We start from the raw sequence: 24403 nt of genomic DNA on the forward strand, positions 1-24403 counted from the left end.
TGGGGGGGGGGGGTTGGAAGACCTGTTCAAGTGTCAGTCACAGAAATGGACTGTTGATCTCAGTTGTGGGAAGGTGTATATGTATGGGAGAGAGAGAGAGGGAGAGAGGGAGAGAGAGAAAGAGAGAGAGAGAGAGAGAGAGAGAGAGAGAGAGAGCAACAAAAAGGTTATGGGAAGGGATGGGTAGCAGAGATACTTAATTGGGCCCGGAATATAGTGTTCATAGGAAAGCATTTCATCTTATTTTTGGCAGTTCAACTGTTTGTTGGTTTACTTGGTGGTTATTAGAGACAATGCATAAGTGACAATAAAATTTAGTAATGGTGTTAGTAGTAGTAAAGTTATATATAATAGATAACATTTATGCTGCACATTTTTCATTTTCTAAAATAATACTATATGCCAATTACAGACAAAGAGATAGCATATTTTAAAATCACTTGACAGGTTTTATTTGTTGAACATGATATTTTGTATATAATATATCATTTCACTCACGACAGTCACAATGGAAATCTATTGGAATGGCTTTAAATAAACAGTAAAGTTTTCATTCTCTACTATCTCACTCTCTCTTTCTCTTTTTTCCCCTCTCTCTCACTCTTAATGATACAATGATATACACATAATAGGTCAGAACTCTATGTATCTTCCCATTTGGACTGGGATGTTTAACTGGAATAATGTGACCAATATCAGTAGTTACCCCTGTCTTTGAAGGGGATGCAACACTGTCACAGTAATCACGCTTCTTTAACTCTTTAAACCCTTAGTTTTTTCTCCCGGAGATTTTTTTCTACAGACACCTAAACTGAGTGCACTATGTCTCATTATAACCCCAAAAGCTAGCCTCCAACTTCTAAATAGCGGAAACAAAGGCTTAGTCCTTACTAAAAAAATTTGGTTCCGAAAAACAAGCAAAAACTAGCACTAAATGAAGCGAAACAGTTGTCACTAGGGTGGGGAACAGTGTTATTACTGCCAGAGCGTCTGATGGGGTTCAAAGAGTTAAACCTCACGTATCTCGTTTGGTTGTCCAGGCGGTGTCAGAACTGCGGGCCCGTCTTGACCAGGAGCTGCAGGAGAACCTGGACCTGGTTATATCACAGCTGACCAGTGTCCATACTGGAGAGCTGCAGCAAGTGGAGGCCAAACACCAGGTGACTAGCTCATTTTTCTAACCTCTCGACTACATCATGGCAGTGTCTGGGGTTCTCGCTGTAGAGGATTCATGGGCTGCTTTCATAATACTTTAGTTTTGTTCCTTTGTTGGTTCTTTTTTTAGATTGAAGTCTTCCATTTTCTCTACTGCTTTTTAGCATTTTGGAGCTCCCTTTTTTCTTACCTCTCAACTACACTGAAGCCCTGTGAAACTACGTCATGTCAAACAGTTTTTGTTTGTGTGTGCACCCAAGCAAGATTTTCTGTGGGTGGTTGGCGGGTGCTCTGGTGTGGTTTGCTCCTTCTTTCCTATCAAACATCTGTCGTCCTTATCTCCCCTCAAATCTTCTTGCCCTCATATGACCTTATGCAGTTGCGAGCGCCGTAAAACCTCTACTAAAAACAAACAAGATTTTCTGTTTACATTCCGTATTCTTGTTACTACACACATGTGCTTTCTGGTGTGTTTAGCCATTGTTTGATGACTTGGCACAGATTTGATAGACAAATAACTTGGAGAGTGGATTTATTTAGCTACCTTTAATGTTTGTAATGTGACCAGTGAAAGTTGCAAAAGTCATGGTTTGGAGTGATTTCAGGAAACTTGATTTGGTTTGTTTCGGGTCATTTACATGTTGAATTTTCAAGAGTATTATAACTATAACCATCCTTGACATATACTCAAACCCCAAATTTTTTTGTTGTAATCTCCTATGAAAATACCCTTGTTGTCTCCTATGAAAATACCCTTGTTGTTTGAGTCAGAATCCGAAGGCCTATTTGCAGTTCATAACCAATTTACCTTTTTTGGGTAAAATTGATGGTATATGCTAACATCAAGAGTCAATAACATAATCATTATCAGTAAATGTGTATGAGTGTTATGCCAGTGTATTTCATTTGTTAAAGTCTTAGTTGTAGTGTGTTAGCAGGTGGTGGTGTGTCTTGTTTTCACTGCTGTTCTTTTGTGTGTATAATTAATGTTTGGCTGAGGAAGTGTTTCCTTTATATAACTGAACTGATTTTCTTGTTTATAGGAAATGTTTTTTCTCGTGTGTATGTAGGTGAGGTTTTATTCTCAGTAATTATGTCATTGATGTAAAGCGCTCAGAGCTTATACTTTGCTGGGATCGAGTGCTATATAATTGTATTTTTCAAGTCGTTTTCCCTATAAAGTCTGTTTGCCCATGTCCTCAGCATGATGTGTCCAATGTTGGAATGCTATATAAATGCATTCTATTTTCATAATCTTTTTTTCTAGTTGTCTTCCCAACATTATTGTCTGTTTGTCCACATCCTCAGCATGACGTGTCCGTGGAGATGTTGGCCCTGCGTGTGTCTCTGGAGCAGATTTACAGCAGCAAGGCCCAGCTGGAGGCAGCTGAGGCCCAGCTGCGACACCAGCAGCAGATGGACACGCTGCGACACACATTGGTCACTCAACACCAAGAAGAGATGGCCAAGCTTGGCCATTCAGGTGCTGATACTGGTCAGTTGGGGAATGTTGAGGTGGTTGAAGAATTTGAAAGAGGGACGGGGGTTTGTGATGTCCTCCCTGGGGCATTTTTTGTTAAATTGTCCTTATATTAACTCTTCTTAATGAAGCCCACTGTTAAAAACAATCAGGAAAAGACAAATGCAGTTTTTGGGAAGCCTGAATAGACATAAAGATGTTGAACATCTAGCTCTCACTGGCAAAATTGAAGGCAAATGAGGCAGGGGGAGGTCCAGAGCAACCTACTTTAAGAACCTAAATAGATGGGTAAGGGAGAAAGATGAGGGTAACATAGCTTTTTTAAGAACATCCAAGCAAAGGAATGAATGGAAAGCCATGATCGCTGATGTGTGCCGCAGATCTGGCATTTGATGATGATGATGATTATTATCTCTTCTCTCACTTGTGCACGCATGTACATACATGTACACGTTCTTCCACAAATAAAATTTGAACCACTTTGTTCTTTCATACAATAACCTCATTAATTTATTCTTAAATTTCTTACTTTTTCTATTTGGCTTTTTTCTAATATGCTTCACTGAGGAAGAAGTACAGCTGAACCTGCTCTAACTGCCCCCTGTCCAAGACAATCACCAGCTCAAACAACCGCTTCCCACTCCCCCCTCCCCCCTTGTTTTTTGGGGTGTTATAATGATACTTATCCAAGATGTTCACCTGTCTAAGGCATCGTAGACAATTTCGACTATTTTTTAGATGGGAAAAATACCTATGTTGCTCTGTTCACCAAGCTGCAAACAAAGAATATTGGATTGATAATGATGTGTGCCTTTTGGACTAAAGTGCTGCGTACCCCAAGGGGAATTAAGATGATCATTTGAACTGTACTGGGCAGCTAAGGGAGTTGTGAAGTCATGTGAGCCTTCTGTCAGAGGAGCCGCATAGTTACAAACAAACACTTTATTGCTGATGTTGTGCTTTAATAGAAACAGAGGTCCATGTGACACAGCTATGCTGTGAATTGAAAGACTTAGTGCGCTTCCACTGAGCTCAGTGGTCAGATGCAGAGGCTGCAGAAGATACACCCAGCTCAGCTTATATCTGTTTATCTGTTGTGATTGATTGTGTTGATGTTGAGTACCTGACGGGTTGCAATGTTGCATGTTCCATGGGAACTTCTGTTGTTTGAGCCTTCAGTTGGAAAGAATACAAGATTTTTACTTTTACGTTAGCTTTAACTCTTGTTACAATGATACTTTCTCTCTTCTCAGATGTTCCCAATGTCGCTAAGTCTTCCCTAACCAAACAGTATGATGCTCTCATTGAGGTGAGTTGTTAAACTGGGTTTTTTTTAAGTCAATAATGTTTAAAGCATGGTTTTTGGAATAGTTTGGACATGGCCTTTTAGACATGGGTTTGGCTTGAAGGGCTGGAAAATAATAATATGTCTGTTTGTTTAGTATGGGGTTTTACAGCGCTCGCAACTGCAAAAGGTCATATGAGTGCACAATATGTCTGAAGAAATGTAATTGTTTCTCTTTTTTTTACTGATAAATAAGGAAATGGTCACACTCTCAAGTAGGATTTTTACCTGACTCTGGGATGATTAATATTTATAGATGTTGATAAAGTGCTCAAATAACGAAAGTGAAGGCTATTTTTATTATATTACTTTATGGTAGAAAGCTGAAAGGTATATCTCCATCTCTGTTTTACTGAAATTTATTTGATTGTTCCAGTATTGACATACCACTTTTTATCCACAGAGGATAAGTAATGAGTTAGAGGAGAAATTCTTGCCTACCATGGAGGGAGAGAAAGAGGATGGTCAGGATGTACATAGAATGGTGCCTTCTTTGCCTTCAGAGGGTAAGTTAACATAGAGATTTTTTGTTGAAGAAAACCTATAACGATAGGTCAGAAATTTGGAAATCTAAGAGCTTTAGTATTTAAAAAAAATTTAGATGCATTTATTTTCAGTGAACAACCATCAATTCAGTTCCATAGAAACATGTCAACTTTTGTTATCCTGTTGTCTTACCTACATTTTTCATAATTGATATCTTGACATCATCTATCCTGTTCATCAGGCCATTATTTTTACTTCTACTTCTTTTCTTTCTTTGTTTTTTTTTAATTTTTTGTCTATCTTACTCTTACTAAATGACAGTTAACACAGTGATGTGCTTTTCTTTACTCAAGCAAACTCAAAACAAGTTGGTGTGCTTTTCTTTACTGACCATGAAAATAGAGGAACCAGAACTACTTTGTGTCAATATATCCCGTACAGAGTTACGCAGCCTTCTCCTGAGCCAGCAGCAGGAGATTGCGTCGCTGAGAGGAGAGGTGTTGTCCGAGTACGAGTCCGTCCTGAGTGCCCGAGCATCCAGCGTACAGGAGCAGAGCCAGGAAATGGTGGGCCTGGAGCAGCAGATGCGGGACTTACAGCAGCAGTTTGAGCAGCAGCTGGCTACGTTCAACAGCAGGCTTCAGGAAAAGGAGGGTGAGCAGGAAGCTGACTGATTAGTCTTGGGGAAATCTGTGGAGGTTATTTGCAATTAAATTATCTCTGAAACTCAGATATTATGTACAGTTTTCACAGGGAAGTCATGTTGATTTCTCATACATGCTTATTTTCTCGTAATGCCTAAATTAAGCTTTTAAAAACCAGTTTTAACAATGAATTTGAGTCTGATATGTTTAGTGAAATATGACTGTCATAAAAAGTGTGCATATATTTTGTCCTATATTCATTTTAATCATCTAAGTGAATTACACACCTTGTTTATCTAGAGTGGTAATAATATTGAGATAGAAGAATATTGATAAAGAAAATGGTGACAGCATTTATATTTTTTCCATTGTACTATTGCAGAAGAACATCAGCAACATTCCAGTGAGGAGAAGGAAAAACTTGAGAAACAACAAGCAGAATTTAAATCTCACTATGAGAAGCGTATCCAAGAAATGGAAGCGGCTTTTGAGAATGAAATTGGTTCCATCAAGGACAAGTATGAGGAGCAGATCTCTGGCCTCATTCATGCCAGACTGGCAGGCAGCAAGGAGCAGGAGGAGCAGCAACTGTCCCCTCCTCTCAAAGAAAGCGTAGACGAGAGAAGCCCTCGTAACACTAATTTGTCAGACACTGATAGTGACAGTTTTGATACGCCCAGGTCGGTCCCCTCTGACCTTTCCGTACAGCTCAAGCAGTTGGAAGCTGAGCTTGCTGAGCGTGACGCTCAACTCAAAGAGCTGAAAACACAACTGGGTGTGGAGGAGTCGCGTTCGTGTTCCTTAGACACGGAAGTGTCCAACCTGAAGACGCAGGTGGAACAGCTTCAACAAGAAGCATCAGACGCTCTCGTTCAGTGCTCCAAACTCCAACAACTTGTTGAGGAGAAAGACTCTGTTATCAGGCAGCTAGAGATGGAAAAGATAGAGAGTGAGAAACTGTATAAAGATCTTTTGGAGAAAGAGTCTCCCCGCTCAAAGGACTCTGTCCATAAGGAGCATTTGAGTGGTAGCAGTGTGGATGATTCGTTCTGCTCAGCGAAGGAAGACAGTCGCGACACCCCGCGAAGTGGCATTAGTGACAGTCGTGACACGCCGAGAAGTGGTGACAGTGCTTCAGATTTTAAATCTCCACGACTACGCAGCAGCGATGACTCTGAGCATGAGGACATTGCTGAGCAAAATGATACCATCCCTTTTGCCAACGACTCATCTGAGGCACAAGAGGGCAACAGCAATAACAACAACAACAACAACAACAGCAACAGCGGTGGTGGGACTCCCATTGAGGAGATGGTGCAGCATCTGAAGGAGAAAGTGGTAGAGCTGGAGAAGGAGTTGGGTCAAGCACAGAGCCGAGAGGTGGAGCTCAGGGCACAGATAGAAGAGAAAGAGCATGGCTATATGGAACTGTTGGAGGTAAGCGCAGCATAATTGTTTTGTGCGTGTAATGTTCTTCCCTAATCTCTGTCCTTTTTTTTCCCTCCTGCTGTGGAGATATGGAAATGGTTGGTAGGTGCTCTGATGTTGCCTTCCCTTTCTTCTTTACAATGTTATTATTTTTCTGATCACCTTATTTGATTCATTGGAAACGTGCATGCTAATTTAAAATGGCTTTCCACTCCTATGTATGCAATGAAGATGACACTGGTGCTATGGATTTTTTAGTTTTCTTGCTCTTTCCCTGCACTAAATAACCGTCATGATTTCGATATACTTATGACTCTGTTCATTAAAACTAAATTATGACATAAAGCTCATTTTTCCTCTTTGTCCTGAGATCGTTCCAAACTAATAGAAGGCCAATACCAGTTTAGCTAGAGGCAAATATGATCATTCAGGTCAAGCGGTTCATTATTACGGTTATATTGTAAACTGAAAAGTAACATTTTATGTGAAGGGGATCAGCCCCTGGGAATAAGTCCTAATCATTAACAACTTGGTAAATGGATGTATGAAGTATGTTTCCTTATTCAGTTACAATTACCTGAAAGCTGCACAATTTGTAGACGGTGGTTGGCGGATGATTTAGTTTGGTTTGGTCCTTCTTTCTTATTAAAATATCTATCATGCTTATCTCTCCTCCTTCTTTTCTATGTATGTTACTCTCCAGTAACACTTCTAATCTTTAGCACTTATATGTGGATGGTTGGCGGATGCTCTGGTGTGGTTTGCTCCTTCTTTTCTATCGAATATCTATCATTCGTGTTTTGTTACTCTCTTGCCCATATAATCTTCAGCACTTATATGACATTATCATATTGCAAGTGCTGTAAAACTATTACTAAAACCTAAAGTACTGGAAAACTCTTACTTAAACTTTAAAAAAAAGACAAATTTGTTGGTAGAGGTTCACTTCCTGACTCTCTGTCTTTGTCTCCCAGACGGTGAAGCAAGAGCTGGAGCATGACAAGCAGATGGAGGTTGAGACACTTCAGTCTGAGTTCCGTGTTCAGCTGGAGGTGGAGCTCAAAAGGCAAGCTGCGGACTTGTCTTCTCAGGTCCAGACACAAACACAAGCCGAAGGCGGTGAGAAATCAGAACCTCACCTACCCAATGGTGATATTTCTCACAGTGCAAGCAGCGATCCGCCCACCTCACCACCTCCGTTACGAAAACTGAGCCAGGATGATGTTGATGATACAAGTTCTATCTCTGAGAACATTGAAGAAGGAGACGATCTGGAATCCGAACCGAGCCTGATGCAAACATCGGCTTTTGAGCTTCAGCAAGTCCTGCAGGCATCTGCGAGTCAGGTGTCACTGGGTGAGGCAGCGGATGAGGTCCAGGAGGAGAACCTCAGCGATGACTCCAAGGCCACGACTTCGGCTGCTGGGTCTGTGGCAAGCCCTCCCCCTGGTGCTGCGTCCTCTCTGGCTGATGAGCCCGCGGGCATGGCTTTGCCGCTCACGGACATGGAGAAGGAGATGGAAGCTCTGAAGGAGGAATATGAAGAGCGTTTGGCCCAGCTCAAGTCGCAGCTAGATCAGCTGAAGACTGAGAAGGAGACCGTGACGTCTACCCACCAGGAGGAGCAGAGGAGCTTGCAAGAACAGCTCACCCATGCTGAGGAACGATACGACCGTCTCATGGAAGGTATGTTGTTATGTCTCTGTTATTAAAATACATGTAGTTGCGATTTGGCTTATGCCCAATGCTATGGTATAAAAAGTTTTGTCCTGATTGTTCCTTGGAGCAATATAAGGTGTTAACTGCTTCTGGGCTTGGAAGAGATTGTTGGAAGCTATGTTGGCTGCTTTTCAGAAAGCTTTTTGATGTGATCAGTTTTTAGATAAGGTTTTTGCTTTTTATTGAGTATTTTCCGTGACTGTTCTTGTTTTTAACATATGTTGAGCAATAGAGCCTATACTCATCTTTTTTTAGAGCCATCCTGATTCCACAGGATATTTCACTCCACTGGTAAATCTCATTTGAATTTTCTTCATTTGTCTTTCTGATATTACAGTTTCTGTACAAATTTACTTGAATAATTTTTTAGTGTAGGAACATTGTTTTAGCCCCTTAATTTCTGCAAGAAGATATCACATCAACTTAAAAAAATCCTGTATAGCTTTTCCTCAGCGTTTCTTTTGACTTGTGCCCATAATTTTGTAGTTTTTCTAAATTGTTTTTTTTATACCCCCCAAAACTGTTCATTCTCATAACTCTTTTCACATCTGATACAGGGATACTTTGAAATTATCAGTACATTATTTTTACTAGAAAGCATTAAAGCTGGTTAGTGTTCTCTGTGTGGGCCTTTCTTGGTATAGAAGTCAAACTGCAATGTTTAAAATTTAAAGTTGTGTGTTTTACATTAAATGGAACAAAAAATGTTGTTGGGGATCTGCTGCATGTCTTGACTCTAAAGAACTTCATTGATTGATTAAAAGAATTGGAGAAAGGAAAATTATTAAGATTTACCTGATGAATATACTCAATACATTGTACTGTTGTTTTATTTAATTTCTCAAGCCTTGAACAGGGTTTCTGCTCATAGTCTTCAAATTTTTCTACATTTTTTTTTGGTAAGAGTTTTACGGCGCTGACAACTGCACAAGATCATATGAGTGTGCAAATTTTTCTTCTCCTGATATTAAAACAAAATGAATATAAAACATATAGTTCTTATTTCATCTGTTAGAAAAATTTGTTCCTCTATTTGTTGACCAGGTGTAGAGAATGGGGAGCATCCACAGCTGAATCAGCTGATGAAAGACAAATATGATGAAGAGCTGGATCTTGCCAAGTCCTTAATACAGAAAGACTTTGACGAAGCCCTGAAGGAAGAGAAGGTAATGTTATTTTCTACGTGGCTTGAATTGTCCATGTGCTTGTATAATGTAGTTATGTGGATTGAAGGAAGACAATTTTTGTCCTTAAGCTTAATATCTTTGATGTGCTGAAACAGTTTTGTGGGACTCTTACATGTGTTTTATGATGATTCCTCAAGAGTTCTGCTTCAGGTGTAAAGTTTTTAGTATGTAATGCAGAGGAGAAAGAAAATCATAGTATCAGGAAAGGTTCCGGTTTTTCTTTCTCTTTTAAATGTAGACCTATCCGTCGGTTTCCTCATTTCTCTGGAAAAGCTTTTTAAAAGAATTACCTGTTTCAGAAAGGGTTTATCCAAAGAGGATGTATGGATGTTATTGTGCTGATGAAGTTGAGACTGTTTGATCCCAGCTTGCGACTGTCTCTTGCTATTAACTAGGATTATAAGCGATCCTGGCAGTGAAAGAGATAATTATTTGGTTTGAAAATGCTTGTTTACGTAGATGTTGTTAGCTGTGTACCTTTTGGGAGATTTGCTGGTTCTCTGGTGTGATTTACTCCTTTCCTATCAAACATCTACCATCCTTATCTCTTCTCCTTTTCTTTGTAATTAACTCTCTATTAACATCTTTAATCTTTCGCACTTATGTGGCCTATTTGTGTTGCAAGTGCCGTAAAACTTTACTAAAACTAAACTTGGGCTCCTGCTCTGCGACATGAAAGTTGACTTTGAATTCTGATCTTGTTGTTGAAACAGAAAAAGTTTGTGGAGCGTCACAGGAAACTGATGACCGACTTTATGGGAGATAGAGGGAAAGAAGAGGAGGAGGCAAAGGAGAAGCACGATAAAGAGTTATCAGAGTTGAAACAAAGCCTGACTGAAGAGTTTGAACAGAAGCTTAGGGAATATGAGGTAAGATATTTGATTTTAGAACTGTCTGTAGCTTAACATAACAGTCTTTGGCCTGCTTGCCCTGCCTGCTTCCCACTCCTTTTTTACGTTTGAAGAGTCTTTTTGAGTTTAGAAAAGTGAAGTCTTTTTTCCCTCCTTATTGTGATTTGAAACCCTTTACTTTCTTTCTTGTTTTTCCCCCCTATTTTTGGAGGGTAAATTCTTTGTTTTATTTTTATTCTTGACAAGCCCTTTGATTTAGTTCATGCTGATTTGCCATCTACTTAATCTCAACAACCTATTATTTCAGGTGAATGAATGATACAGACATTCTTGTTTCTGCTAATTTTTTCTGGACATGAAATTGAAGTTCTTTGTTGACTGTTTGTCAAATTTTAATTGTAACTACAGTATAACACGGATAGGACGAACACAGAAGAATTGAAATCACGCCTCCTTCGAACCGTGATTGTGGTCCTGTTTTCTTTTTTTCCCCTTCTTTATCTGTGTAAGATATCCCTCGAACTACGGATCCCTCAAACTAACAAGGCACGTCCCTCCGAATTCGAGCAATGCAATCCGTGTTATACTGTATTACTTTTCAGCAACATCAGATTAACCTTATGCCTTTTGTTTGTAACATGTTGAAATATTGACCCCATTGATATGTTTACCTTGTTGGGCAATAAAGTTTTGGATAAACACTCATGTCCCCAAAATATTAAGTTGAATTTTGTTACTTCGCTTTAGCACATTTGATGTGCAAGATTGTAAGTAATATATTGGAAAGCCCATTGAAGAAGATATGAACAGAGTTTTCCTTGATTTTTATTTCATTTTTCTGTTTTCCAAGTGTAATTGCCATTTGCGCTCTCACCACTTTCGTTCTTCACATTGTTTCAGTATTTGAACAAAAAATGTTTCTGTCTGGTTGGTACTCTACATTATTTTGTTTTTAGTTCTGACTTTTATTCACAGGTTTAAACTCACAGCATGTTAGAACTCACCATAGCCCTCATTTGTTTAACTTTGTATGTTTGTGCTACAATGTCCAGATGGAGTCCATTTGTGCACAGACAAATCTAGCAAATTGAAGTGCTGCTGGTTTCATCTCTTCTTCACATTTGAAGTTCAGTATCTGTCTGTTATATACTGGGCTGCCCTGCTCAGTTCTTTTGTTAACCCATGTAGCTTCTCCTGTAGTGTTTGTGTTGTTGGCCTCATTTCATGTATCACGGCTCTGTGTGTCCTGCATAGCTGGAGGATGCTGCTAGTTTCTTATCCTTGAAAAATATTGCCAGTAAATGTTCAAAATAAACTCGCAAGAATTTATGTTCAGATTGTTTGCTGATTTATCTTCCTGTTTGGTTCTGGTTTAATCTAGGTGGCTTTATGCTTGACTGTCAATGCTGACAGTTGATGTTCCTGTGTCTCCAATAAGTTTCAAAAGTCCCTTAAGTCTTACTTTCCAAGCTGACCAAATCATTCCAGTTGTGCAGAGCTTGTTTTGTTTGTGCGCTACATGGGTCCCTCGGTACATGACTGACTGTGGTGCCGCAGGCCTAGTGATTAGGCACCAGGACTCGCAATAGTTATGCCATGGATTTGAATCTGTGGGAAGGGCACTCAAGAATTTTACTCAGTTAACTGAAGTGGGAATGGATACCCGGCTTTTGACAAGAAAAGGTCTTGTCAATTGGTTAGAGTTAAGCAAGTGCTATCCACAGCTTGAACTGTATTCTTCTCGGGTGGCCAAGAATGTTTCTGAGTGTTCAAGGTCTGCTGTGGTATAATAGCTGTTAAGCGCATAGAACATGCTGTAGAGAATGAATATACGCTATATAAACGCAATTATTATTATTAAGATGAGGACACCAATTTTTCTCTTCATCTTAATTGTCATGGTTTTGGACATGTGGTTTAGCGGGACTTTCTGACCGGAAAAATTGTTTGAGAGTGAGCCTGTCTTGAACTATATTTTCTTTCTCCTTTCATGAAAGGGAATGTACTCTTATGTTTTCCTGAAAATCTGCAGTCTGGTTAATATTCCAGTGTATTTGTGGACTCACAACTTTGCATATTAATTCTTTCTTTACTTCATTTGGTTTTATGTTTTTGTAGAACTCATCCTCATTTCATACTTATTAATTTTTCATTTTTTGTGACAAGATGTAGGCTGTGAAATCCTTGTTAATTGACATTGCTGATCTCGAAAGGTTTTTAGCCTGTTTTGTTCCTTCATCTTGTCACAGCATGTTCTTTCCAATTTTGATTTGAGCATAGTGAACAATCCTGTCCCACATGACTCTCAAGCATTTATTTGATGTGCATCCTTGGTTAACAAGGATTTTGTTCCAGCGATTTTGCTAGGATGAGGTTCATAATGATAATTGAAAGAAATTGTCAGGTTAAACTGTCACGCTTTTACCAGAAACATGGGTACGGAAGCAGAAATTTGCTGAATAGTTGATGCTCTTATGGGCACAAACTTAAACACACAAAGTTGAACTTAGGAATCTTGTATATTTTTAAACTAAAGTGAGGAGCTTTTGAGTCATGTGAACAGGATCTTTCACTGTTCTCTTTGTGTCTGTCTGTGGGTTTGTGTGTGCTCTCACTGCTTGCCTTGTGCTCCCCCCCTGGGCTCCTCTCTCGCGTGACAGAATGAGATAGAGAGGCTGAAGCGGGACCTGGATCTGTTTAGAGACATGAGTCAGGAGTCTCCTGATGGTGACACGGGGCCAAGGGACAGCACCCTGCCCGAGATCGATGAGATAACTCTTAGCTTTCAGGTGTGCTGTGTAACAGTCTGTGTGTTTGTTTCTTTGTAGTATTCTAACAGAATGGCTATCAAACTTATAATGTGTTGTGGAAATGCATTCAAGAGTGAAAGATAAAAATGCTGAGTTAAAAGATGCAGTTATGAGCATTTATTTGTCTGGTTTATAGACTATGATTTTTTTTTTTTTTCAAAACATATAAAAGCCTTTCAGTCATCTGGGGTCATTGTGTTAACAAATTTGTACCATTTGGTTTAATTTCACTAAATGCATGTGTTCAGTTACACAAAATAAGAAAAGTTGTCACTAAAGCCTCACTAATGTGCTTTCACTGAATGTTATGTTATCAGTATCTTCGAAATTAGCTCTTTTCATATCTATTTTATGTTGCATTTACCTTGTACTTGGAAAAGAAGAGGTTGTGGGGGGGGTGTTCTAACACAAGTTTACAAAAGAGAAAAGTTTTTACTTAAGTTTCTTTTGTTGACACTGTACAGTGACGCATGACATAAGTTTGTTTCCAGGAATTGATATTGATTGCACAAACTTGATATAACTACATATCTGCACACTTTTGAAAGAGATGGAACGTTTAAAGTAATTATTTATAGCCTGAATTTTTATACGGTACTCCTGAAAAAGACTGACATTTTACCTTGCTGGTGACTCCATCGACTGGCCAATTTATTCCTTTTTTACTATCTCATCCCCTTTGGGATATACCTGATTGCTGTTTGAATGAAGCAAGTGCCTGGTGCATCTGAATGAACTTAGGAAAGTGGGGTAGGCTAAACTCACCAAAAGTATCTTTGGCGACAGTCTTACCAGACATCATGAGGAATACAAATCTTTCTTTTTTGATGTTGAGCCTGACGCCTTTATATCAGACTAGGATTACCCCACGTAGGTCCCTACCAATGTTCTCCGTAGACAATGCGTTTACTTATGTCTCTTTTCACTGTCCATTTTTTTTCAATGGTTATGATCACCATTTTAAGTAAGCCTACTCTGGATAGTAGGTGAGCTCTTTGGTCTTTTTTTGAAAGCCCTTTTCTGAACTTTTGTTTTAATTTGTTTCTTGCTTATTATAGCCTTATAGTACCTCCCACCCTGCAACTGCAATAATTACAACATGCGTGACTTCAAAAAATAAGAAAAAAATGAAGATATTTCAGTCCCAGCTCTGGTTTTTAAAAAATCTCCAGGAAGAGTCAGAGGTCCAGCTGAGCTCCCCCAGCTCTGACTCCCGAGATACGTCTACTCCCGTGAAGAGGCCTGTCTCGGCTGACATCGGCATTCAGTACGAGGAGAGTGAGGAAGAGGTGGAGGGCCAGGCAGGGGAGACTTTGCAGATCCGCAGCTTTGCCGAGGTTGTGAGGAGCCCCCCTCCTCTGTCTGACCAGGAGAGACGAGAAAATGAACTTAAAGTCCAACAGGCAAGTAGTAAATTAAAGGACTCTTTTAAAAGTTTAATTTTTTTTTATAGGCTGAAGAATTTAGTTTAAAAGGCTTTTTGTGTGGTGTCTGATAGAAGAAGGATCACAGGACTCAACCAGAGTACACTTGTCTGACCTGTTTTTATGGAGGTTTTTGTTTTGTTTGTTTGCTCTTTTTTTTAAAGCTTCTGCTCGGTCATAAGAAAGAGTTGTGCTGCATTTCAGCCTTTACACAGCATAGACCACAATTGTTTCTATATCATGTCTCTCCCATTTCAAAGTTTCCATTCCTAATGGGTGAATTTGTGGAAAATGGGTAATGCACCTTTCACAATGATACTGCACCCTTCCAGTCAAAGCTAGGAAATAAAATAACCTTCTATCTTTTGATTACAAGTCAACAGTTTGACCAGAACGTCTTTCCTCCAATGTTTCATCTAAATATCGCTGTTTCTTTTATATTCATAATTGGAAGGCATCAGTTTCATAGTTGGTGTAATTTTAAATTTATTCCTGATGTGTCTACATTTGGTTCAATTTCTAATTTATTATTGTTGTATCTATGTTTGGGTGGTTGGAGGGTGCTTTTGTTTGGTTCACATCTTCTTTCCTATCAAACATCTGACGTCCTTATCTCTCCTCCTTCTTTTCTTATGTAACTCTCTTGTAACACCTCTAATCGTTGGCACTTATATGACCTATTTGTGTTACAATGCCCTAAAACTCTTACTAAAACAAAGAAAAAAAACTTAGAGAGACATGTCTAATCTTCAGCGCTTACATAACATATTAATGTTGCAAGTGCTGTAAAACTCTTACTAAAACAGAAGCTAAAACTAAACAGTTGGTGTAATTTTAAATGTTTTACTGCTGTGTCTACAGTTGGTTGCCCAGATTGAACGACTGACCCAACAGTTGGCGGAGCGGCAGGGGGCCGAGTCAGTCTCTCCACATGGCTCGCCGCAACACTCGCCTCACAATGACACTCTCAGGGGAGATGACTCAGCCCTTGTGGCCATGCTGCAGTCGGACCTGGACCGCATCAGTGCAGAAAGGTAAAGAGGGCGGGGCGTCAGTCTTCCTGTGTTGTGGGCTGTACGAGATGGGGCCATGCCTCTGGTCAAATTGCACTGCATCTGTCTTTGTTTTTCAGTTTGTTTGGGTTGTTCTCAAGGGATTTTCTCTTCATTCAATTTTGGCTTTTGTCTTTTGTTTGTAGTCATATGTGTTTAACACTCCCATTAACACTGTAAAGTTATGTGAGAGGCGGTTTGATTTATTTTATGGTTGATTGTTTGTTTTGATTTAGAATTGGAAGGGGGGGGGGGACACGAAAGAGAGCCAGAGAAAGGAGGAAGATGAAGTCCAGGGGATTGCTGTAGTGTCTACCCATGGGTCAATTGTTTATTGTAAATTTTGTGTGTCCCGAACAGGGCCTTGATGATATGGCATATCTCAAAAGTGTCCAAGCTTTCTGCTTTCTAAAGAAAATTTTTGAGTCAAGGGTTTTCCCCACGTTTAAAACTGCATGATATCAGCTTGAGACAGGATGTATAATTTGATATGCACCTTAGCTGTAAATAGTTTTCCCCTTTTTGAAGGATAGATTACCATCTTATTTCATTTTTTGTAGCATTTTTACCTATCAAAATTTAGAATCCAGAGGAATCTTGGACTGTATTGTGTATATGGTCTTTAGATGGTGATGTTTATTTTAATTGGAAGGGCCTCATAAGTTCTTTTCTCAGTTGAAATATGCATGTCTACTTTTTTCTTTTACTAAAACAGGGCTGTTTTGATCATTGTGGAGCATATCTACCGTCCTCTTGCTTGTGTCCCAAGTCTTATAGAATTATAGAAGATGGATAGCCAAGCCATAAACGATTATATAGATAAAAAGATCCTGTTTCAGTGTTTTTGCTCTTACTTTTACTTTATTGAGTTATTCCTGATACAGCTGAAAAATCATTGGTGGTAATTGCAGTTGCTCACAATAGCTAAAAGTGCCCTTTGAGTATTGCTGAGCAATTGCTTGCACCAGTTATTGATTTATCCAAAGTACTTTGTTACAACTTGAAAATACCTCAGTCGCACTCCCCTCTTTCCCCGCCCTGTTGCCCACAGAGAGAGTGTGCAGCGTACCAACGACCGCCTGCTGAGCTTGCTGTCGGATTCTGTAAAGACGTACGTGGGTGTGGAGGACACCATCAACCGTAAGCTCAGCCAGGTGGTCAGTGGGACCCCGAGGACTTCTGGAGCTCAGGCTGACTCGCCTCCGGTGAGGTCGCGACCCCCGAGTGTGGAGCCAGGGCTACGGTCTGACCCACAGGGGAGGATGGGCTCTCCAGCCCCCGAGAGATATGATAGGAAAGGAGGAGGTATGTATGAGTCAAAGTTTTTGATTTTGATCTTTTTTTTATGGAGGTTTTTTTTTGTTTTGGTTTTAGTCCAATTTTTTTTTTGGGGGGGAGGGTAGGTTGTGTGTGTGTTTGTGCTTGTGTATGTGTGTTTGTGGGTGTGTATGTATGTGTGTGTGTGCTCTCAAGAGTGGGGGAGAGGAGGGGGTGTGGGATGACTGATAGATCTTAAAGGAGAATAGGTCATGAGGTACTGCCTTTCTTTTTTTTTTTTTTATTGCAAGTGGTAGGCAGTATGGTCAGATTGTGTTGTCTGAGATAAGTTGTCCTTCACTATTTTCTTAATCTGTCACTGGTGTAATGTGAACAACATGCCATTTCCACTCTTCCTGTCTGTCCCTCTTTTATTTTCATAAACTCTTCTTGTCTTTCTTCAGTATTTTAAAAGCATCTTAGTCTTAATTCAATAAAGCAGAAAATAGTTAAGTTTAATCAGCTGCTGAACATTTGTGGGTGGTTGGCGCATGCTCTGATGTGGTGAGCTCCTTTTTTCCTGTCAAACATCTATCGACCTTATCTCTTCTCATTCTTTTTGTGTGCTTGTTGCTCTCGTGTAACACCTCTAATCTTCAACACTTATATGACCTAACTGTATTGCAAGTAAAACTCTTACTTAATTGAAACAAATAAAAAACAAGCAAAACATGTATGAAGACCTCTAAGAATAAACTGATAAGTAACCCCCCGGGGCGGTGCTACTGACTGAAGTGTGTTTAGGCTGTTCCCAAAAGGGGGAACGTTAACATCTTGAGTTCTTATGCGCAGTAGAGTTGTAATTGTAAATGGGCTGATTCCTCAATGTCATGCTCATAACTGTGCCTGAACTGCAACAGGGAACTGCTGCTTTTACTTTCCTAATCCTTACTATCGTCATTTCTCCTCTACTTCTTTTGTATGTTTGTCACACTCTTGTGACCCGCTATTTCCGGGGTGCCTTGATAGTCAAAGCAGACTTTGTGCTGTTGAAGCTAGAGAGGTGAGCAGAGTGAGTGATTCCCTGTAAGGACTTCTCTGTTGACATCCACCCCTTGGCGCTCATTTGACTTTATGCAGTTGCGAGCACCATAAAACCTCTACTAAAAACAAACAAAACTGATAAATCCAATGATGTGTCCTCTTCCAGCTGCAGCAGATGGAGACACAAGCCAAGACAGCCACACCCTAGAAGACACGAGTGTCTTGTCAAATGCCACAGATGAGGGTCTGGAAATCTCACACCGACTGGCAGAAAGTATATTTGTCGGACCTGATTTGGATGCCGAGGGAGAGGAAATCCTCACAGGTATGTCCTTACCTCTCTTACTTTTTTTTTTGCAGTTGTTACTCTATTGTACCACTTCTAATCTTCGCCTCTTATTGGACCTAATTGTGCTGCAAGTACTGTAACGCTTACTAAAATCTGACACCTCCCTCCCCCCCCCCAAAAAAAACAAACAAACCCCAAACAAAACAAAAGAGCAAACAAAACCAATCCATGCACAATGTAATGATGTGCATATTAACTGCTACAGATGCCCGGGGTCGGCTCCACACTGCAGTGACACAGCTCCTAGAGCTGATGGAGCGCTCCACTTGTCAGCTGATCGAGGCAAAGTCCACCCAGCAGGAACTGCTAGACACCTTAGCCAGTCGCGCCCGCGAGGTAGAGACGAGCAGCACCCGATGCACCGAGCTGGACGCTCAACTCGCTGCTGAGATTGAGGCCAAGGAGTACCTGGGCCTGGAGCTGCACAAGGCTGAAGGTTAGTGCTGAGCATGGGTGCCTGGTTTTACGACACACACACACACATTCTCTGTTCAGTCTGTTAATTTTCACACCAAGCATACATTCTGTTTAGTCTGTGTCTGGGATCTTCATACCATGCATACATTCTGTTTAGTCTGTGTCTGGGATCTTCATACCATGCATACATTCTGTTTAGTCTGTGTCTGGGATCTTCATACCATGCATACATTCTTTGCTCTGTCTGGGTTTTTTTCACATCACACATTCTTTTTAGTCTGTGTTCTTCATACCATGCGTACATTCTTTGCTCTGTCTGTGTTCTTCTTACCATGCATACATTTTTTGCTCTGTCTGTGTTCTTCGTACCATGCACACATTCTGTTTAGTCTGTGTTCTTCATACCATGCATAAAATCCTTGCTCTGTCTGTGTTTTTTTACACTATTCATACATTCTCTTTGAGTGGTTGGTCGATGCTCTAGTGTGGTTTGCTCTTTCTTATCTATCAAATATCTATTGGGAGCATAACAGAAGAAGAACATCTTTCTTAACATACATGATAACTTTTGTCTAGATAATTTACTTATTAATTTTGCACTTGAGGTCCATCGTTTTAAGAACTTGCATATTTTCTATCACATCTCTTTTCAGATTCTCTCACTAAATTGTCTTGCTTTGTTATTTCTATAACTTGTCTCTATATGAACTTGAATCTTAATGGGACTTTCACCTCTATTTGTACAGTAATAAAGCTATCAAGCTGTAGTGAGACTACTGTTACTTCTTACTACTCACAACTATTGGTGTGAGTGGTTGGAGGGTACTCTGGTGTGGCTTGTTCCTTCTTTCCCATCAAGCATCTTATCATCCTTATCACTCCTTCATTTCTTTGCATGTCACTCTCTAGAAGTAACACCTCTATTCTTCGGCACTTGTCCTTTGTGTTATAGGTGCTGTAAATGTCTTATTGAAATCAAATAATGCAACCATAGGTGTTTATGTGGTAAAGTCCTCTTGTGCTTCTTGTATGCTCTCTTGAAGTCCGCTCCTTCTATTTCTCTGTCGGTATTGCTATAATTCTTTTCCATTCTTGTCAACATTCAGAAATCGTGTTGGCTCGGTATAAGTCGACTGTCTTGTCTACATGTTTTATTCTGTCCGCCATCTTTTTTTATCTTTGGTAAATAACTCTATGAGTGGTCTGAGGATGCCTCTGATTGGCCTTACTTCTTTACTGTCCTTCTATTGTTTCTGTATATGGGTTGATAGAGGATGCCACTGAAAGATCCTTTTTAGCAGGTGGTTGGCAGGTGCTCTAGTTTCATTTACTCCTTCTTTCTTATCAAACAACTATCGTCCTGATCTCTCCTCCTTTTTTGTGTTTGTTTCTCTCTTTCAACACCTATAATCTTGGGCACTTATATGACCTTATTAACAATACCTTCATCTCTAAAGGACCATGATTGTGTCCATGTACTTTCATTTACTTACGTATCATACTTCAAATCAGACTGTCCTAATTTGTTTCCTGGCTCTGTGAATCGTCTTGTCCTCACCTCACTTTGCTATGACTTGAGCCTTTTCTTAATCTCAATCCTTTAGAAACTGCTGCACCACAATCTCTCCGGAGGACAGGCCAAGGTTATTTATAACTCAACAATATTCTATATTTTTATAGTAATTTTTTTTAAATGTCGATCTTTCTTAATTTCAAAGAATGGCTTTAAAAAGGAACATTTTACTGAACATTTTGGTGTTGGAGAGGATAATAGCCTCTTAGAGTGGTCAGGGCCTTACAACATTCATGTTTTTGGTTTAACTATTTAAAGGATATTAAGAAAGGAATAAATGGTTTGATTATATCTTGACCATAAATTTGCCAATTTAATTCCATTTTCTTCTTAAGATGAAACTATTAAAGGAAGAAATCTTATAGTTTGACTGGAGATGAGGTATATACTGGTGGAGGACAGGGCAAAGTGTATTCCAATTAATCAACAATCTATTCATCAGCAACCATTGCTGTACTCTCACTGCATGCGTTCTGTGGAATGCTCTTCTTGTCTTTTCTGTCTGGTGTTAGTGTGCAGCTTTTTGGTCTTTACCTTTACACTACATATTTCATTTTTCAATTATAGATCAAGTAAGCTTTGTTTAAGAGTGAACTATTATAGCTGAATTTACATACTTGCTTCTCGTGTTGATTGATTATAATGGCTGAACAGTGGCTTTGATATAGTTAAGCTCCTTTTATTTTCTAAATATTTTTCTGCTGTTGGGTACTTCCCACCCGTATAATGCTCTTCAGTTTTTATACCTGGCTTAGAATGTTTACAATGTGTGACATTGTATGTGTGTTCAAATGCCTTCCAAGGTTATTCTGTTAGTACAATTGATTTTTACTTAAGAGATACTGCATGGTGTAGCATGTTTGGCATGTATGTGAGGTTTATTTTGAAGAGTTTCCAACCAATGGCTGCACTGCCCCCCTGCCTTGCCAGGTCTCATCTCTGGCTATCGCTCCGAGCGAGAAGCGCTGGACACCCAGGTCCAGTCTCTGGAGGAACAACGCGAGGCTCTCATCATTCAACTGGACTCGACCCGCTCCAGACTCTCCGAGTTTGAGCGCTCGCAGTCGGAGATTGACTCCATGCGGGAGGAAGTGGGACACCAGCAGGAGCTGCTGCGGGAGAACGCTGGACAGGAGATGCAAGGTTCCTGTCGCTCTCGGGCCCGCAGCCCGCCCAACCCCAATGTGTTGTCCTACCGTTTTGTGTTTGTGCCCCTCAGTGTTTTTATTGGGGCATACTTGCTCCGGCGATGGTGGCTGAACTCGGAATAGTACACACTCTTTCTTTTATTGCTATCAAAACCCAGGGTCTACAATAAAGGTGAAAGTAATTTCTTTCAAGTGAACATTGTAACAATAATATCATCTGCCAGAGACACCAAGGAATTTTGTCTTCGATGTCTTCTGTGGGTTTGATTCTCTAGTAGTAGTGCTTCTGACTGTAGGACATAAAGATGTAAATATCTGGGATAAAAACTTCTAAATTATATATGAAAATGTTTTTGCTTGGTCTAGTCAAGCCAGATTGTTGATAAATGTTGAAGTCAGATGGTCAAATTATTAATTTTAAATCACAAAATTCAAAAGAGTGCTATTTTTCTGTTCAAGCCATCTTTGTCTTGGAATGTTGTTTTTTGCTTGTACATATGGCAGAGTTTATGTGGTTTTATTTAAATGTTTCAAGGTGTGTTAATTGTATTGAGTAGTACAATAGAACCTGTTCCGCATGACAACTAATCGTTTACTTCCTAAAAAAAACAAATTTTGCCTGTCCACTTTCAAGTGGTCAAGTCACTAAAGTTGTGTATAAAATGCAAAGTGGTTACTTTCTAAACTCTAAGAGAATATTTTTACTTTTCATGGTACTTTGACCTCTTTTTACAGAGACATAGGTTAAAGTTGACATTTATTGCTTCAGAATGGGTTCAACTGTATTTGAAATTTAAGCAGTACGTTTGACTGTCCTCTGAATTATTATGTTAAATGTGATGTTATGTAAAGTTGTTTTTTGTTCTTCTTTTTGTTTTTTGTTAATTTTTTTTTTGCATCGAATACTTTTTTTGATTGTTTTGAGTTTGATTTCTTTCCACGGTATGTTGGTAGCAAAGCATTTAACCAGGGTCTTGCACCAGCCTAATTCTCTCTAATTGTAAGCATTTTGTTTTAACTGAACTTTTATTTAATCTGAGAACAATCCATGTTTTCTTCTATTAGTAATTTTTTTTTTAAACTGCCTTCTGTGTGGGTTTTTTTTTTCTGTTATGTTGGCAGTAGTTTAAGTAATTGGTTTCAAACTTCAATGTAGTTGTTCCTGAATCAAGACTCTTATATTGTTGTCTTTCATGAAGATGAGAGCATTCTCAGCAGCTGTTATGATGGTAGCCAGAACTATTGTCAAGCGTTCTCTGAGCTACTTGATATATATACTTCTGTATGTATGCAACTCCATTGCAAAACCTCCACCTCACTTTTTCGGGGATGATGAATAGAATTGACTCAGACAATTTTTGATCAATAAAATGAGATCTGGATTCATTTTTGAGTGGAACTTGTTTTTATTTTATCACCAAATATATTTTAGAACTTTCTTATGGGTTTAAGGGTAGACAAATTGCTAACTGCATGAGTACCTTTACGCGGGCTGGCTATGGTCACCATTGTAATACATGGTGTGACCTGTCAGCCTCTGGTTATTTTTCTTCTCTGTGGTGGTTTTACTTGGTGATTATGGGTTTCATAATAATTTTTTTTTTTGGATCATCAATGTTTTCTAAGCTGTTTCAGCACTAACAGTTTTCAAGCCTTGAAACTGTTGCTAAGGTAAGAAATCCTTCCCCCCCCCCCCCATTTCAATCTACAAGTGGGCTTCAACTTTCAGAGCAGTTTTCAACTCTTTTTTTTTTTTTTTTGCCATATGAGGGTTTTTCTCTTCCAATTTCTTCCCACAAGGTTCTTTTTATTTGCACAACCTTATAAAACTGCAATATTTTTTATGAAAAGGAGTACTATGGGGTTGGTTATTTTTTTTGTATGTAAATCAATGCTCTGTTTGAAGCTTTTGGGATACTGTAGTTCTTTTTTAAGGTTATAAGATCATGTCTGAGTCATAGCAGCTATTTATTGCCCTTTCCACTCTGTCCATTTTTATATCTATCATCCCGAATCCAACCCTAAATCTCGCCCAAAAGCACACGTATCATATGCTTTATCCTCCTGCAAAATATTTTACTACAACACTTGATATTGTGGCTTGTATCAAGGCGGAATACACATAAAGTACGATGTTCCTGATAATTAGATGTGTAGCAGCCAGTCAAGATAGGGTTAGAATATGTCTAAAGAGAAAGGTTCAGTTTTTCAAAAAGTAGGGTGCCCATTAATCTTCTTTTTTTTTTTAACTGTCAAAATTAGATGATTGAATTGAAGAACCAGCAGTGGACCACCTTTGAGATCTAGTTGGGGAACACAAAGAAGGAGACTTTGACAATTCTTACCGTTGCTGTTTTTAAAAATGATATATAAGTTAAACCTTTTCCGTCTTTTACTATATGATGCTACAACTTTTCTTTACAGACCATCTGAAGTTCATGTTTGTTTGCCATATGCTGAATAGTTTACTCATGATATCTGGTCAAGTCTTACAGCTAGTTCAGTTGACATAAATGATATTCACATTTTTTTAAAGTTCATATAACTGGCTAAATTATGTGGCTAGATTTGACATGTTACTTATTTTGGCTGGCTATTCTACATGTTATTTCCTTCCGTCTTGTCTAAAGTGATATGTTTAAGTTTTAGTTCAATGTTAAAGGTGAGTTCTTTCTTCAGATGTCAGGTCTTTTCTTAAATATGTGGAAAGGGCAAGTCATATACCTGTAGATGCATTTGTAAATAGCTGATACTCATTTGGCATAATTCTGTCGTGGGATTTTTATTACTGATCAAAATATAGTTTGGGGGGTAATTGTAGTGTATTAAAGAGCTTTTTTTTTTTGGAGGAAGACGTCACAGGTGTCATCTTGATGCAAGTCACAAAGGTGGAGGTTTTGCTTTTCTCAAGTGGAGGAAAGTCATACAGATTAGATCCTGGTTCAATGCTTTTTTTGTCCTTTGTATGATTTGTATTCTCACCACCACAAGCTTTTTTCCCCTAGTATGCATGCACCCCCTGCCCCACAAGTTT

At 39.3% G+C, this 24403-nt stretch overlaps 1 protein-coding gene across 1 annotated transcript in view; it reads left to right on the forward strand.

Moving 5' to 3' along the window:
* LOC101862102 (A-kinase anchor protein 9) overlaps positions 1-24403 on the forward strand; it is a gene marked incomplete in the record, with an annotated part of 176565 nt that overhangs the window by 92136 nt on the left and 60026 nt on the right. Inside the window, 17 exon segments of the mRNA XM_005093187.3 lie at positions 1041-1160; positions 2464-2650; positions 3889-3944; positions 4384-4486; positions 4908-5120; positions 5493-6547; positions 7513-8224; positions 9302-9423; positions 10158-10313; positions 12956-13084; positions 14278-14508; positions 15391-15563; positions 16633-16886; positions 18049-18207; positions 18437-18667; positions 20253-20291; positions 21152-21364. Coding sequence (XP_005093244.2) covers positions 1041-1160; positions 2464-2650; positions 3889-3944; positions 4384-4486; positions 4908-5120; positions 5493-6547; positions 7513-8224; positions 9302-9423; positions 10158-10313; positions 12956-13084; positions 14278-14508; positions 15391-15563; positions 16633-16886; positions 18049-18207; positions 18437-18667; positions 20253-20291; positions 21152-21364 — 4153 coding nt within the window.

Source organism: Aplysia californica, unplaced genomic scaffold, assembly GCF_000002075.1.
Source record: "Aplysia californica isolate F4 #8 unplaced genomic scaffold, AplCal3.0 scaffold00059, whole genome shotgun sequence".
NCBI lineage: Eukaryota > Metazoa > Mollusca > Gastropoda > Aplysiida > Aplysiidae > Aplysia > Aplysia californica.